The sequence below is a fragment of the Colobus angolensis genome, unplaced genomic scaffold, assembly GCF_000951035.1.
Source record: "Colobus angolensis palliatus isolate OR3802 unplaced genomic scaffold, Cang.pa_1.0 Scaffold105, whole genome shotgun sequence".
In the NCBI taxonomy this organism is placed as follows: domain Eukaryota; kingdom Metazoa; phylum Chordata; class Mammalia; order Primates; family Cercopithecidae; genus Colobus; species Colobus angolensis.
Window position 1 is genome coordinate 2706492 of NW_012111475.1, and position 14359 is coordinate 2720850.

The 14359-nt window shown below is 47.7% G+C and overlaps 1 protein-coding gene across 1 annotated transcript in view; it reads left to right on the top strand.

Moving 5' to 3' along the window:
• Positions 1 to 3183, top strand: part of LRFN2 (leucine rich repeat and fibronectin type III domain containing 2) — a 189377-nt gene extending 186194 nt beyond the window's left edge. Inside the window, exon 4 of the mRNA XM_011944204.1 lies at positions 1899 to 3183. Coding sequence (XP_011799594.1) covers positions 1899 to 2868 — 970 coding nt within the window. The 3' untranslated portion in view covers positions 2869 to 3183. The remainder of the gene's footprint in view (positions 1 to 1898) is intronic.
• Positions 3184 to 14359: the final 11176 nt, after the last annotated feature.

Sequence of the window (14359 nt, forward strand, 5' to 3'; positions counted from 1 at the left end):
GGCGGCAGACAAGAGAAGAGAGCTTGTGCAGGGAACCTCCCCATTATAAAACCATCAGATCTCATGAGATTTATTAAATATCGTGAGAATAGCATGGGAAAGACCCGTCCTCATGATTTAATTACCTCCCACCAGGTCCCTCCAACACGCGTGAATTGTAGGAGCTACAATTCAAGATGAGATTTGGGTGGGGACACAGCCAGACCATAGCAGCTGGGCCTTGGGGGCTCAATTTCCTCCAGTGTGGCTTCCCTAGCAAAAGAGCAGGTGGGCAGGTGAGGAGGGAGGCAGCAGCCACTGGGGTTGCCCACTGACGGGATGTCAATATCTGCCTGTCAGTTCCAGTCCTCTGTGTGAGGATCCCAGGTGGAAGTTTTCAGACTTCAGTATTTCATATTTGATATCTTAATTAAGTTGCCCAGCTCCAGGTTTGAGGGGTTGATGGGAGCTGATAGAGGCCTTTCATTCTCAAGTAGTAGGGAATAGGAGAATGGGAGTGGAGGAAATACCAAGAAAGCTACACAGTGGTACCTTCAAGCCTGGGTATTTCTTCAGGAGTGTTTATGGAAGTGACATATGCATCATCTCTGGAATCAGCAGAAGGCATGATATCTCAAAAAGGGTCTTAGAGTTCAGGGTGTGCATCCAGGCTTAACAAGGTCACAAGGTTCTAGAGTTCACAGTGAGCAGGTCCAGGCAGGAGAGGATCAGCCACAATGTGGGGAGAGTGCTTCCCCATCAGACCTTCCCCTCAGGTGGAAGGAGCAGTTAAAGTCTTCTACTAAAGAAACTCTTCCCCTAGGTTTCCTGGCTGAGCCTGGGCTACTACAACTAGGACCAAGGAATCGTCCCTTTCTTCTGGGATGCAGAAGTGCCCCCCAGTCCTTAACACTGCACTGTCCCTCCACCCCTAAGCAGCAGGCCCCCTTCTCCTGCCTCCACTCCTCTTCTGCTTAGACCCCCTCTCCCTCAGTCTGCAGCAGCAAACGCTCTCCCTCCTGAGTCATGAGAAAGCCCTTTGGAGGTGAGGGTGGTGCTGGCCTCTCCAGGCAGGATCTTGTCTCTGACACAGCACAGCACCTGGTCCAGCAAGAAGGCTCAGAAAGTGTTGATGGGGATCCCTGTGAATCTCAGAGGTCACAGGAGGGCTGGAGCGAGCCTTGGAGTGGGCTGGCACAGGGTCAGGGCTGACCTCTCACCCCGCCCTTCCCAGAGACGGAGGGAATACTTGTAGCAGGTATGAGGGAGGAGGGTAGCGGGTGTCCCTTTGTATAATTTCTGCTTCACACTTTAACCTCTCTGCCTCTCTGTCTCTCCCTCTGCCTGTCCCTGTGTGTCCTCTCAACTCTGCTTGAGTCTCTCCCTCTCCTCCTCTTTCCCTCCACCTCTAAATGCCTCCCCTTTTCTCTGCTTTCAACTACCCCCCTTCTCATTCCCTTCATCTTCATACTCATTGTCTTTTTGTGTTTTTGTTTCCATATATCTGGATTTTCTCTCACCTGGTCTCTGACACATTCTTCGTCTACACCTCTCCATGACGCTCCATCCCTGAATCTCCCTCTCTCACCATCCTTTCCACCCCAACCTGTCCCTTGGTTCCCTTGTCTGGGTCTTCCTCCTCACATCTCTTTCTTCTTATTTCCTGCACCCTATTCCTGTCACCTGCCTACCGCTGCCCCTCTCTCCCCTCCCTCCTCTGTCTCTTCATCTCTCTTCTTCTGTGTCTCTTCACCCCTCTGTCCCTTTCTTTCCCTCTGCCCTATTCTCTCTGTGTCCCTGTGTATGTCTTGGCCTCCTTCCCCCTCCCCCGTCACTCTGTTTCTCCCTCTGTCCCCTCCCCCTCACCCTGTCCTTCCACCCCACCACCCCTCACTCTTTGTGTCCACCTCCCTCCCCAGGATGATCCCAGCCTCCAACAAGGCCTTCGTGGTCAACAACCTGGTGTCTGGGACTGGCTACGACTTGTGTGTGCTGGCCATGTGGGATGACACAGCCACAACACTCACGGCCACCAACATCGTGGGCTGCGCCCAGTTCTTCACCAAGGCTGACTACCCGCAGTGCCAGTCCATGCACAGCCAGATACTGGGCGGCACCATGATCCTAGTCATCGGGGGCATCATCGTGGCCACGCTGCTGGTCTTCATCGTCATCCTCATGGTGCGCTACAAGGTTTGCAATCACGAGGCCCCCAGTAAGATGGCAGCGGCCGTCAGCAATGTGTACTCGCAGACCAACGGCGCCCAGCCACCACCTCCAAGCAGCGCACCTGCCGGGGCCCCGCCTCAGGGCCCGCCCAAGGTGGTGGTGCGCAACGAGCTCCTGGACTTCACCGCCAGCCTGGCCCGCGCCAGTGACTCCTCTTCCTCCAGCTCCCTGGGCAGTGGGGAGGCCGCGGGGCTGGGACGGGTCCCCTGGAGGCTCCCACCCTCCGCCCCACGCCCCAAGCCCAGCCTTGACCGCCTGATGGGGGCCTTCGCCTCCCTGGACCTCAAGAGTCAGAGAAAGGAGGAGCTGCTGGACTCCAGGACTCCAGCTGGGAGAGGGGCTGGGACGTCAGCAAGGGGCCACCACTCGGACCGAGAGCCACTGCTGGGGCCCCCCGCGGCCCGGGCCAGGAGCCTGCTCCCCTTGCCCTTGGAGGGCAAGGCCAAACGCAGTCACTCCTTCGACATGGGGGACTTTGCGGCTGCGGCGGCAGGAGGGGTAGTGCCCGGCGGCTACAGTCCCCCTCGGAGGGTCTCGAACATCTGGACGAAGCGCAGCCTCTCTGTCAACGGCATGCTCTTGCCCTTTGAGGAGAGTGACCTGGTGGGGGCCCGCGGGACTTTTGGCAGCTCCGAGTGGGTGATGGAGAGCACGGTCTAGGTGGGGGTGGGCATGCTCCCTTTCCTGCGCGCAGGGTGGGAGAAGAAGGGGAAAGAATCTCACTGGCAAGTGTTTGTGGAGTTTCCATGGTGACGTTTACATCCAGGGACAGTTTCGTCTCCCTGTCAATGGCCTCGTGTCCCCCCCCCCCCCAGCCCTCAACACCCATATCACCTCCCCACCACCCGGCCGGGGTGTGCTCAGGGAATGCGGACTCGCTCAAATACCGGACTGAGCCCTGAGTGTTTGGAAAGGCGAGACTCCGCCTTTCTAATCACAAATGTAGCCTACAAGCAAGCGGCTTTGGATTGCTTATGGGTCTAGTGTTGTTTTTATTTCTTAATTTATTTTTTTTCCATTTCCCAGACTCCTCCTCTTCATTCACACAGATAATCGAGAGTTAATCGTACATATGAACGCGTGTTCCCAGCAGCCCTGGTAGTGGGTAATTGTTGCCAATTGACAAGAGGAGGGAATTATTCTGTTTCCACACTTGTTTGGGGGAAGACTGTGGGGTTCCCTGCCCAGAGCTCTCATTACTCCCAACCACCCCCACACCCGACACTGGAAGGGGTGAGTGACTGACCCCTAATACCTGACCTAGTTTCCTTTGCTTCTCAAACATGACATGCCACACCCATCACAGAAGTTTGAACTAGAAGAGTAACTCCCTGGGTTCTTATGTGTGGGGAGGGAGGAGGGCTTCATGTTGTAGGGCACAAGGGATCTTAACTTCCGGAGTTGCTTTGGGCTTGTTGCCACTCTTTCTGGGAAGCCGGCATGGAAAGTCCCCCTTGAGCATGTGGCAGGCCAGGAGGGCTTCTTAGGAAAGCAGTGTGGGTGGCAGAAAGAGCAGTGGACTTGGAGTCCAAAGCTCATGTGTCCACAGTCACATGAAGAGCCTGCTGAGTAACTGGGGCAAGACCCTTTTATCTGTTGGTACCTGAATTTGCCAATTTGCAAAAATACTGGGCTTGTATTAGGTCTCCAGTCCCTTTCCAGTTCTATGGGCCTATTAATTCTTCATGACTCTAGATGTTAGGCCTTTTCGCTTAGTGATACCAGAAGCACAAGCTGGTTACAGCAGTCCCCGTCCTTTTTACTGGGCACAGAGAATTCTAGAAGCCTTGGAGGGGGAAAGTTGAATCTTTTTAGAATAATAGGCTTTTGAAGCTTGGGGAGGTCTTTGCAATCATCCCATCTTTAACCCTCCCTCTCCCTTCCACAGAGCATAAGGGAATTGCCCAAGGTCACACAGTGAGTTCGTGACCAGGTCAGGGCAGGAGCCAAGGCCACCTGCCTCCTGGCAGTGGTGTTTGGGATCCATGACACTGTTTTGACCCTGCCTAGGGCATTTCTGTGTCCAAAGGCTGTCCCATGTTTGTTCTTTAAGGAAGTGGCTCAAGGTGGGATGAGGGGATGCCTGCTCTTGGTTTCTTGAGGAGGGTCCATCCTTGGAAATTACAGGGTGGAATGGGAGGGGTGCATAGGCTCCTTTCCATCTAGGAATAACCCCTCCCTGCCAGACAGTGGCAAGAGAAGGGGAAGAGGAGATGTGACCACGGAGAACCTGCTGTAGACAGATTGGAATGACCTTCCCCTGCATCCCTGTCCTGTGTCTACTCATCAGCAACTCACTACCTCTCCCTCAGTCTCTCCAACTCATTCTTTCCTCTCCCAACTCCTTCCATAGACCTCTATTTTCTCTCTTTTGTTCTTCCTTCTTCCACTTGCCAACCACACAGCCCACAAAGCATACAGGCAAGACCATTCTGGGCCAAAATGTTCCAATGGCCTCAGACCTGGGGCTGAGCTGCTGGCCCCCAACCCCACTCTGGAACACACAAGGAGGGATTGCAACTGTCTATGCAGAATTACCTTTGGCTCTAGTTCCAGAGTCTCCAGATCCCAGGCCTTCCTCCTTCCTCACTTCTCCCTCCCCTCTCTTCTCTTCATTCTTCTTCTTCTTTTTTTTTTCCTGTTACTCTCTGCCTTTCCCAGTCCCTTTCTGGTCCTGACAAGGTCATTAACAGACCAGGCCAGTTCCTCCTGAGACCTCAAGTTATAACAGTTTTCCAGACCAGTCCCAGGGCTGGAGCACATCCCTTCTATGGTCAGAGAAGCACCCACGGAATTGGGTAACTTGAAAGGAAGTCTCTTCCACCCTTTCTCTTTTCCCTTCCTGTTTTTTCCTCTTCTCTTTTCTCCCTCTCATCTTTCTCATTCATCCTTTCAAACTATAGCCATTGTGGAAGTGGTCTCAAATACCAGCTTTCTTTTTTGCCTTTGGATTCAGACACACAGAGGGAAGGTGGTGAACAGTGGAAGGAACCAACTCACTGTCTATTCTCATCAGCGGCTCCGAGTTCTGTCGTGACATGATATGTACTTGCTCTTGTGTTTGTCATGTTTCTGACTTGGAGTTTTGGAAAGCAGCATCCCTGTGGTCAGAATATAAATGCCAATCTTCTCCTTTGCTAAAAAAAATGTACAGTAAAATGTACAGTTTTAAAAACAACCACTAACCACACTCCTTGGGCGGGAGAAAAAAAAAGAACATTCTTATGTCTGTGAATGTCTGCTGTTCATTTCTCTGGAAACTCTGGGGTTTTCTAAAGATGGCTTTGAAGTGGCATTTTCTCTTGCACCTGTGTTTGTTACTGCCTGGTGGGAGCCTGCTTCTTGCCAAGTTCATGTATACGGTGGGGGAATCTTCTGAAATAATAGAGAATGGGATCATCCTCCCAGGGTAAAGAAAGGTAGAGAAATCTGAAGTGAAGCTTCAGGCTAAGAAAAGAACAGTCCATCCCCAGCTGTCCCGACTGTCCTACCTGACATCTCCATTTTCTGATATGCCAGCTCTACCTACTTTTTCCTGGACTGTGTCACCACAGCGCCTGACAACTAGGGGCATGTGGGTATCTTCTACCCATTTTGGTTGAGCCCTGGATAGTATTTTTTTCAAAAGGGTCTTTTACTGGGAAACCATGGGAGAACAAACCAAAACCCAAACCCAAGGTATAGAAACAAACGTGCTTCTGGAACATAGCTTCCCAACCTTGTCTTTTCTAGTATCTAGATCAGTAATGTCCAATAGAATAAAATGTGAGCCACACTGTAATTTTGAATTTTCTAGTAGCCATGTTGAATCAAACATAAAGAAACAGGTAGAATTAATTTTAATCTTATATTTTAACTCAATATATCCAAAATATTATTGTAACATGTAATCACTCAAATTATTAGTAAGTTATTTTACAGTATTTTTTGGTACAAAGTTTTAGAAATCTGGTTTGTATTTTACACGTATGGCACATATCAATTCAGACTAGCCCTCTTTAAAGTACCTGAGAGCCATATGTGGCTAGTACTGGCCACTGTACTGGAGAGTGCGACTCTAGACATACAATTGACTTGAAAGCACAGCTTAGAAGAGGAAGGAAACTGACACTTGTTGAGTACCTACAGCTTCCAGATACTGTGCTTGTTGCTTCACATATGTTTCTCACTGAATCATCACTAAAGCCTTTTTAGGTAGATAGTATTATGCCCATATTATAAATGAAGGTACGGAAGCTCAGAGGGGTTAAGTAACTTGCCCAGGGTCACACAGTGAAGTCTGGCTGCAAAGCCTTTGTTCTTCCCATGACATTACACTGCCTCCCCTATCCTTTCTTCTTCCCATCAACCTGTTAATAGATTGTATTTTATATTGACTGAATGATTCACGTTTGTAGCCTAATCGGGAAACCCTTGATTAGCCTAAGATCTGCCAGAATCCTCAGAATGTTAACTCCAGGCAAGAGCACCTTGGTGAATCGGTTCCTTCTGACCAAACACCGGGGGGCCTTTCTGGCCCTCCTTGCCTTAAGACACATTCCCTCCCCCGGCCAGGAAAATTCCTCAGGATTCAGACTGCACTCCCCACCCCACCCTGTGGTCACCCCTTCTCCCCTCTTGGTGACCTCTAGGAGGTCACTTGTTGAATGAACCTTCCATCTCCAGTCTTGTCTGGGCTCCTCTGCCCCAGGAGCCTATAACTTCTTCCCCCTAAGATAAAAAGCCTGACATCAGCTTGCTCCAGAGACAAAACCCATCTTCTTGCCTCTTTCTATTTTAATACCCTGTCCCTATCAGGGATGATACCTACCCAGATCCTCTTTCGTGATATACAGAAGCCTCCAGCTCTTCGATCTTTTGCAGAAGTGAGATAGCTGATACAATATTTACCTAGTTGATTATTAGGCTTTCTGGAAAAACAGTTCGACCCCTTTCCCCACGTTCTTGATAATGACACATCCCTCAGGTTTCCCTCAAGAGAATTTTTAATTTTTTCATCGTTACAGTGTTGAAATTCCAAAAGACCTTAGGAACACTTTTTTGTTAAGGGATATAATTGTCAGCCAGGTTAGGCAACAGTCACTGTCTCAGGTTTCCCCCTTCTCAAATGCAAAGTAACTTTTCTTTAAAAGTCTGTGAGTCTTGATTTTTCATAAGTACAGCCTGTGTACTTCTGTGTCTTCTGTTCTCAATGTGCCTGCTGTGAAGGTCTCAGGGCTTCAGCAAGCTGGGTGGGGCTTCCCCTGTTCTTGCAACCATTGGGATTTCTGCAAACTGCTGCCAGAAAAATAGACATACTTATTCAAAAGAAGAGACTATTGGCAGGCAGCACTCAGAATCTGAATGCACAGTTTTAAAGGTTCCACCTAGATTATCAAAACCAGCCTTTCCATGTAACGCAGTTGGCAGCAAGAAACATTTGTTGTGACAAGAAGGCTTCTCACAGGTAAATACCTGAGGTTTCCACCTTTGCATAATAGAATCAGGCCCATCCAGGTTACTCCCCCAATATCTAAAAGGAACACTGTCACTTTCATAGTTTAAAAATATCTATTTGTGCTTTCAGCCCTTAAACCAAAGGTTGTAGCTTCCATCATCTCAGTTAAGGTTCTGTACCTCACAGTCAGTCAGTGTTTACAAGGCTCGTGGTTTCCCTTCCCCGAAGCTTCTATCAGAGGGAAACTGGCATGTTTTCCCCAGACCAAAGAGAGGAGCTAGCTTTTACCTTTAAAGCTATCCTGCGACCCCTATCACAGCTATTTAGGAAATTCTGACAGGTTCAATGATCTTTCCCCATGTTCTCATTTTGTATAACGTGTGGCATCTTTCTTTTGCTCACCTATTCTGAGGAAGTAGGCCCAGATTACAGGCTCTTCCCTGGTTATTTTCCTGTTATTGTTGGGATAATTGATCTTCTGGTCCCTTTAGCCAACAGCTGAATGTGCTCCTGGAGATTAGAGCCAGAATTCTCCTCCACCATCTCATGCTGGAATCTGTCTGGGATTGGAGCAAGGAAGATCTCATGATCTAGTCCTTTCCAAGACGTCAACAGTCACACGCTCGGTTTCCTACTGCTGAGACAGTGGAACTGGAATTTCACCCATCTCCATGGGATCCCCAAACCCATCTGGCCCACAGTCAGTCAGCCCACTGACCAACCTCCCACAGCCCCAGCCCATCCATCCAGGCTATCCATCTGGTTAGTTGGTGATGAGCACACCTCCTCTTCTCCTGCACCTCCTCTGTAACATGTGTTCAGTGGTGCTCCCTAGCACACCCCACAGCAGCACTAACATTCATATACTTTGCAAGGATGAATTTTCTTTCCTTTGAATCTCCTAGGCTACATCCAAGATATCCTGTTTTCCAAACCATGGAGACCTCTGTTAGCTGACCTATCTGACATTGTTTCCACTTTGTTGTGAAGTAAAACCTCAGGGCCCTACAGCTGTGCCCTCTGTCAGATAGCAAAATCCACCTGTGCTCATTCAGCATGCTCTTGCTGACCTGCTGTGTGCCTAGCACTGTGCATGGTATCGAGAGAGATAAAAGTCAAAGTGAAAGACACTGTGCATGCCTTTGAGGGCCTTACACATTACCCTGAAGGACAGGGACATAAACTGATGCTTTAGATCTCTGGTTATCAAAGATTGGTCTGTTTTTACTAATTTCAAGGTAACTTATAAATCTGGCAAAACTACTATCCAAGAAAAGATGAACAGATGGATTGGCCAAAGGCCATGCAACATAAGATGGCCCCTGTGCTTGGAAGAATTCACCAGATTTTAAGTTCCAAAATCTTGAGTCACTTTATAGAAGAGGAAATTAAGACCTGGTTTTGGATCTAACAGGGGCACATTAAGGACTGGGGTCCTGTGCCTGGACAAGCAGGGGTTGAAGGAGGCATCTCTGGCTGTCCCAGGAGCTTGAGAGGGGGTGTGGTGGAGGGAACAAAGCAGGCGTGGAAGAAGGGTAGTTGCAGAGAACTAGAGGGTCCTGAGTAACCCAAAGCAGGTGCAGTTGCTCCTGAGGGAAAGGGGCTGTTTAGTTTGGGGGATCTGGGTTGACAGCCTGTTTCTTGGCCACAGTTTCCTTTTTGGTAAGATATCAATGGTAAGTATCAACTTCAGTAAGTATGCTTCTGTAGTACTATGTAGTTATACAGATCACATATTGGATTGGAAAAGGCAGCATAATAGTCATTAGTATTAATGATATGCTTCATTTAAATTAATATAAATTATAGCATATTCATGATAATATTACATATGTTAAGCTCATAGACTCTCAAAGCTGGCAAAAGCTATCAGAGGTCGTCTACTCCAGCCTCCCTCAATGGGTATTAGGATCCTCTGTTCAATATCTATTCAAGCTCTTATTAATCTTATTACAAGCAAAATTATGCATGATGAATTTCAGAATTTACCCAAGGCAGGGAGTAGCTCTCTGTGCTCTAATCGGACCATGGCTCCATATTCCTGGTGGGCCCTTGTGAATCCATCATTCTTGACTTCATGGGAAATCCAGAGCCCAGACATCAAGCAGCTCCCAAAGACTGCTATGGTCAAAATAGTGTTAAAAAAACAGGTACAAAGCCAGGGTCCCAGCTGGGAAAATCTCAAGAGGTTCGATATTCCCTTGCCAAATCAGCACTGGTCTCCATGATTTAGAGCAAAAAAAGGAGGCAGGGAAGGGGCAGAGAGTACATGGTAACCTCTGTAGCCCCTGATGCCCTGAATGTTTTGACGTATACAACAGTCCCCATAATAGGTGGAAGCACCTGGAAAATTCTAGACTTCACTCCTGGGCTGAGGATAGTCATCCTGCTCCTCACTGATTGGTTCCCTAAACCTTCTCACCCTTCATCTTTGTTCCAGGATTGGCCCAACAGCCAAAATCTAACATTCAGTACTCTGGAATGACACAAATGCTGCCACCAAAAACCTCCCACTGTTCCCCTTCTAGGATGGGAAGACTGGCAGGTGCCAGGAAAATCACTCAGTGAGAGCCTGACTCTGATCAGAGGGCTGAGAGTGGGCCAGAGGCTCTCCACTTGAGAAGGGAGGTGAGCTCTTCCCAAGGGGTGGTGGGATGGTAGCCTATTGACCAGCCCTTTCTGCCTCCCTTTAATACCTGGGCCCCCTCTAGTCCAAAGGCCATCCATTTGCTTGAGGTAGGGAGATTAAAATTCGTTCCCAATTTGGTCTTCTGAATCAACACACTGATCCTAATGTGAGTGAAAAAAAAAAAAAATGTTAGAGAAATGGTTTCATCCTAAGGTCAGAGAGGGTTGGTTGAAGTGTGCATGGCTGGACAGGTTCTTTGGGTAGGGCTGATGCTTCACAGTTTGTTTGGGGGAGAGCTGGGGTGTGCCAGGACCTATAATTGCAGATGGGGTGACTCACCTACATGAAGAGGTTGGATTCTGTGTTTAAGGTAAATAGAGAAGACTGTGGGTCACCCCAGAGGTCTGGAAGCAGGCAGGGAGGACCTCAACAGTGACAAAGTGCTGAAGCCCAATCCTTCATTGGTCTCCATGCTTTTAAGAGTCCTGGTGAGGTTCCTTCTTCTAAGGAATCATGCAAACTGCTCTGGGCTAGCTCAGCTTTGATTTGCGAGGGAAGTAGAGGCACGGAATTGTCTTGGGGCTTTTTTCTTGAGGCTCAAGGTCTTCCATCCTTTCTTAGGTTACAGAAAATGAGAGTTTGTGCCAGACATGAGAAAACGAGAGAAAGGGTTCCTGCACCTGTGCTTTCTACTCCAAACCAAAGATGAAGGGGCTCAGACAAGAGTGCCTGACTCCAGGGGTGAACAGCTGCCTGCATTCAGCTTTGTCTGCAGAATGGTAGAAAAGAAACAAAACTGGAGACATTTATATGTAGAGGTATACAAAGTCAAAGTCAGCAGCACAGTCAAAAAGATTCTATAGCATCTCAACATTCCAAACATTTCTTTAGCATGGATGATCGTTTCTTCCATTCTTTATCAAAAGCCTGATTTCTTCATGTTACAAATGTTTCCAAACTGAGTATCAAAGTTGTTTATTTGGCTTAGTTTTTATAGAGCTTGTGGGACAGAAGTAGGTCTTAAACTTTAAATCTTCTGACCCTAGAACTGAAGTTCCCTTCACACCACATCCCCGCACTCAGGCATTACAGTGATGGCTGGCCGCCACAACAGGAAAGAGGGCAAAACATGAGGCTGAGAAGGCAGCCCAGAGATACGAAAGACAATGTCCATGCAAGTGGGAGGAGAGTCAGGCCTGGGAGAGACAGACAAAGGGCACAGGACCATGGAGAGTTGAGAGGAGGCTGAAGACAGCAGCTCTGCCAGAATTCTCCATGGACAGGAGGCTCTCTCAGCTCTCCAGTGCCAATCTAGCTGGGACAGGCATCAGGGATTATTGTCCATTGTGACCTGAGCACGATATATGGAGTAAGAAGGATCTAGGAAAGGATAAGTAGGAAAGAGTAGGGCATGGCAGAATCAGAAGAGTCTGGTTGCGGGGACACAGCTGTCCAGGTCCAGGCTATGGGCCCGCCTACCCACTGTCCACATCTAAAGGTGGGGGAAGGAGCAGCATGCTGGGTAGGGCTCTACCTGGAGTGACCCTCTACCTAGTGAAACCAGGAGGCAAGTAGGTACCAACTAGGAGTCATGGTCATTTTCAAGATTTGTATTTGTCCTGTCTGCTTTGAGGCTCCAGTTCCTTCCTGTATGAAGGCAAAGACTTCCATCCCTCATGTAAGAATAGAGGCACACTGGGAAATCTTAAGGCCTCGTGAAGGAAGAAAGGACTGGCTTCTCCATGAATATTGGAGGTCTCATGGCACAGCCCCACTCATTAGATCCACTTGTCTCTTCCAGGAAATGGCTTGGAGACTAAATGGGTGGAGAATGGCTGAGGGTAATGAGCCCCAGCCCTTCTAGATTGTTCCAGAGTGTTAATCGTATTGTTAACCAGTCATATCAAGTCTCCTTGGGAGGAAGGGTGTTGCACAGAAGGGTGGGACTCTTTCAGAAAATACCATAGTATCTAGATTGGCCTTGAACCAGCTAGAAAAGGGAGAAATAATGAGTACAGGACTCAGGATTCTTTCCCCTTTTGGTTGTGATGCAGCATGAACAGGAAAGCTCTCAGCGGAATAGAAAGGACTATTCAAACAGGGAAAAGGAAACTCATGTTATTTACCAAACACTGTGGTAAGCATCCCATATTTCTCATGTGTGTTACTCCTCATGAGCCTCACCCATCCTTCTGACATAGGGGTTGGATCATTCATTTTACTGCTGAGAAAACTGAGACATGCAGAAATTAAGCAGCCTGCTGAAAGTCATACAGCTAGTTAGGGGAAGAGCTGGATAACTGCTTAATAACTAGAGTTACTCCTAAGTTACCTAAGGAACAGCAAGGGGCATTAGAATTTCAGTGAATTTTCTGGAAGGAATCGTAACATATGAGCAATGAGGTTAAAAAAGTGAGCCTAAGATTAAAAAGTAGAAGCCATGAAGATATGCACTGGGCAAATAATATTGTCTTCTCTGTGCCTGTCCCAGTGCCTTATATGGTAAGAAATAAAAGGTTGCTCTTAAGGTCCTTAAAATTTGTCATCTCAAACTAAGCACTAAATAATTCCCAGATTACTGCTGCTTTTTCTAAAATGTAGTGGTTGGATGGAGAGAGGAGGAGTAAGGTGGCAGGCCCTAACTACAACTGCACAGAATAGGTGGCTCTCTCCCTAGGGAAGGCAAGGGTACCCCATGTCCATTCCTTCAAGAGCTGAGTATTTTTCCTGGTTTCAACATCCTGAAATGTAAAATGGTTCTGGTATCTACCTCAAAAGAGTATTGTGTTTGTAAATTAAATAGCCCTATATAGTTATACAAATAACAAATAACCTGTAGGATTTGAGAAGTCACCAACTCATGATGATTAATGTAATGGATCACCGATAAAACTGTTAAAATTACAAGACATTAATGGCCATTACACGGATATTAGGTCTGGAGTCTCAGAGCTGCAAAATACCAGAAATCTCCAAATAAGCCTTCCTCAGCTCATCAATATCCCTGCCAGGTGGTGTTATTCTGATTACAAATTATTCCTTAGTTTTAATTCACAAATCCTCTAAGGAAGAGAAAACATGATATACTTATGCCTTGTGCTTCAAGGAGCTCAGTACTTGATTGTGGCTCCAGGTTTGTACATATTTCACCGTTCCTGCTCCTTAAAAGACCCCACAGCCATAAAAGAAAACTGCCAGTATCTGCTGTGGTCACCACTGAACTAGAAACACAGCTAACCAGGGTCCTTGCTGGGAAATATTCGGGAAATCATAAGTGTGCGTTGTTCTCTTGCCAAATCAAGTCAGGTCTCCATGACACAGAGTGGAAGGAAAAAGGGGAAGGGCCACAGGGACACTGGCCAACTGTGAGGCCCCAGTAAATGAACGTTGCATTCTGCTATGAATTTCACTACCAGTTGTGCAGTACCGGACAGTTGGCTACCCCCTGCCAGACACACAGCATATGCCAATGATGGGGCACTCTCTTCACAATCTAAGCAGGATACCAGGACACCACCACCCTGCCACTAGTAATTTGTTCCCTAATAAGTCTCCATTTACCTTCATTCAAGGACTGGAAGACCAAAGTTATAAAAATAGTAACCAGTAAAATTCCAGGACCTCAATACTAACCACTATTTACTCCCATTCACATCCTCCCATTTGACCTGACATTCAGGTGGATATATTTGTTACTTTAGTTCTTGCCCTAATACAAGGTAAATGTTCAGAGTAAACTGCCAGGTATCCACTAAACCAACTGGTATCAGGTCCCTGCCTAAGATAATGAGGGCATCCTTCAAAGGGGGAGGTGGGAGGGCCAAGGACATCCCTTATAACAGCCCTCCCCATTGTCCATCTCCCTCTAGCACAAACACTAATTGAGCTGGTTTGGGGGAAAGAATAAAATGTCAAGGTCTTCTGAATCAGCATACCAATCAGCCCAAACAAAAAAGAATGACATAGAGCCTTTATTAAACTGGTTCTGAGGTGTGTGGGACTAGCCTGGCTGGTTGACCAGGCTTCTTGAGCCCCACAGGCCTCTTTCACAGAAAGGGAGTTTTGATCAACAAGACCATGTACAA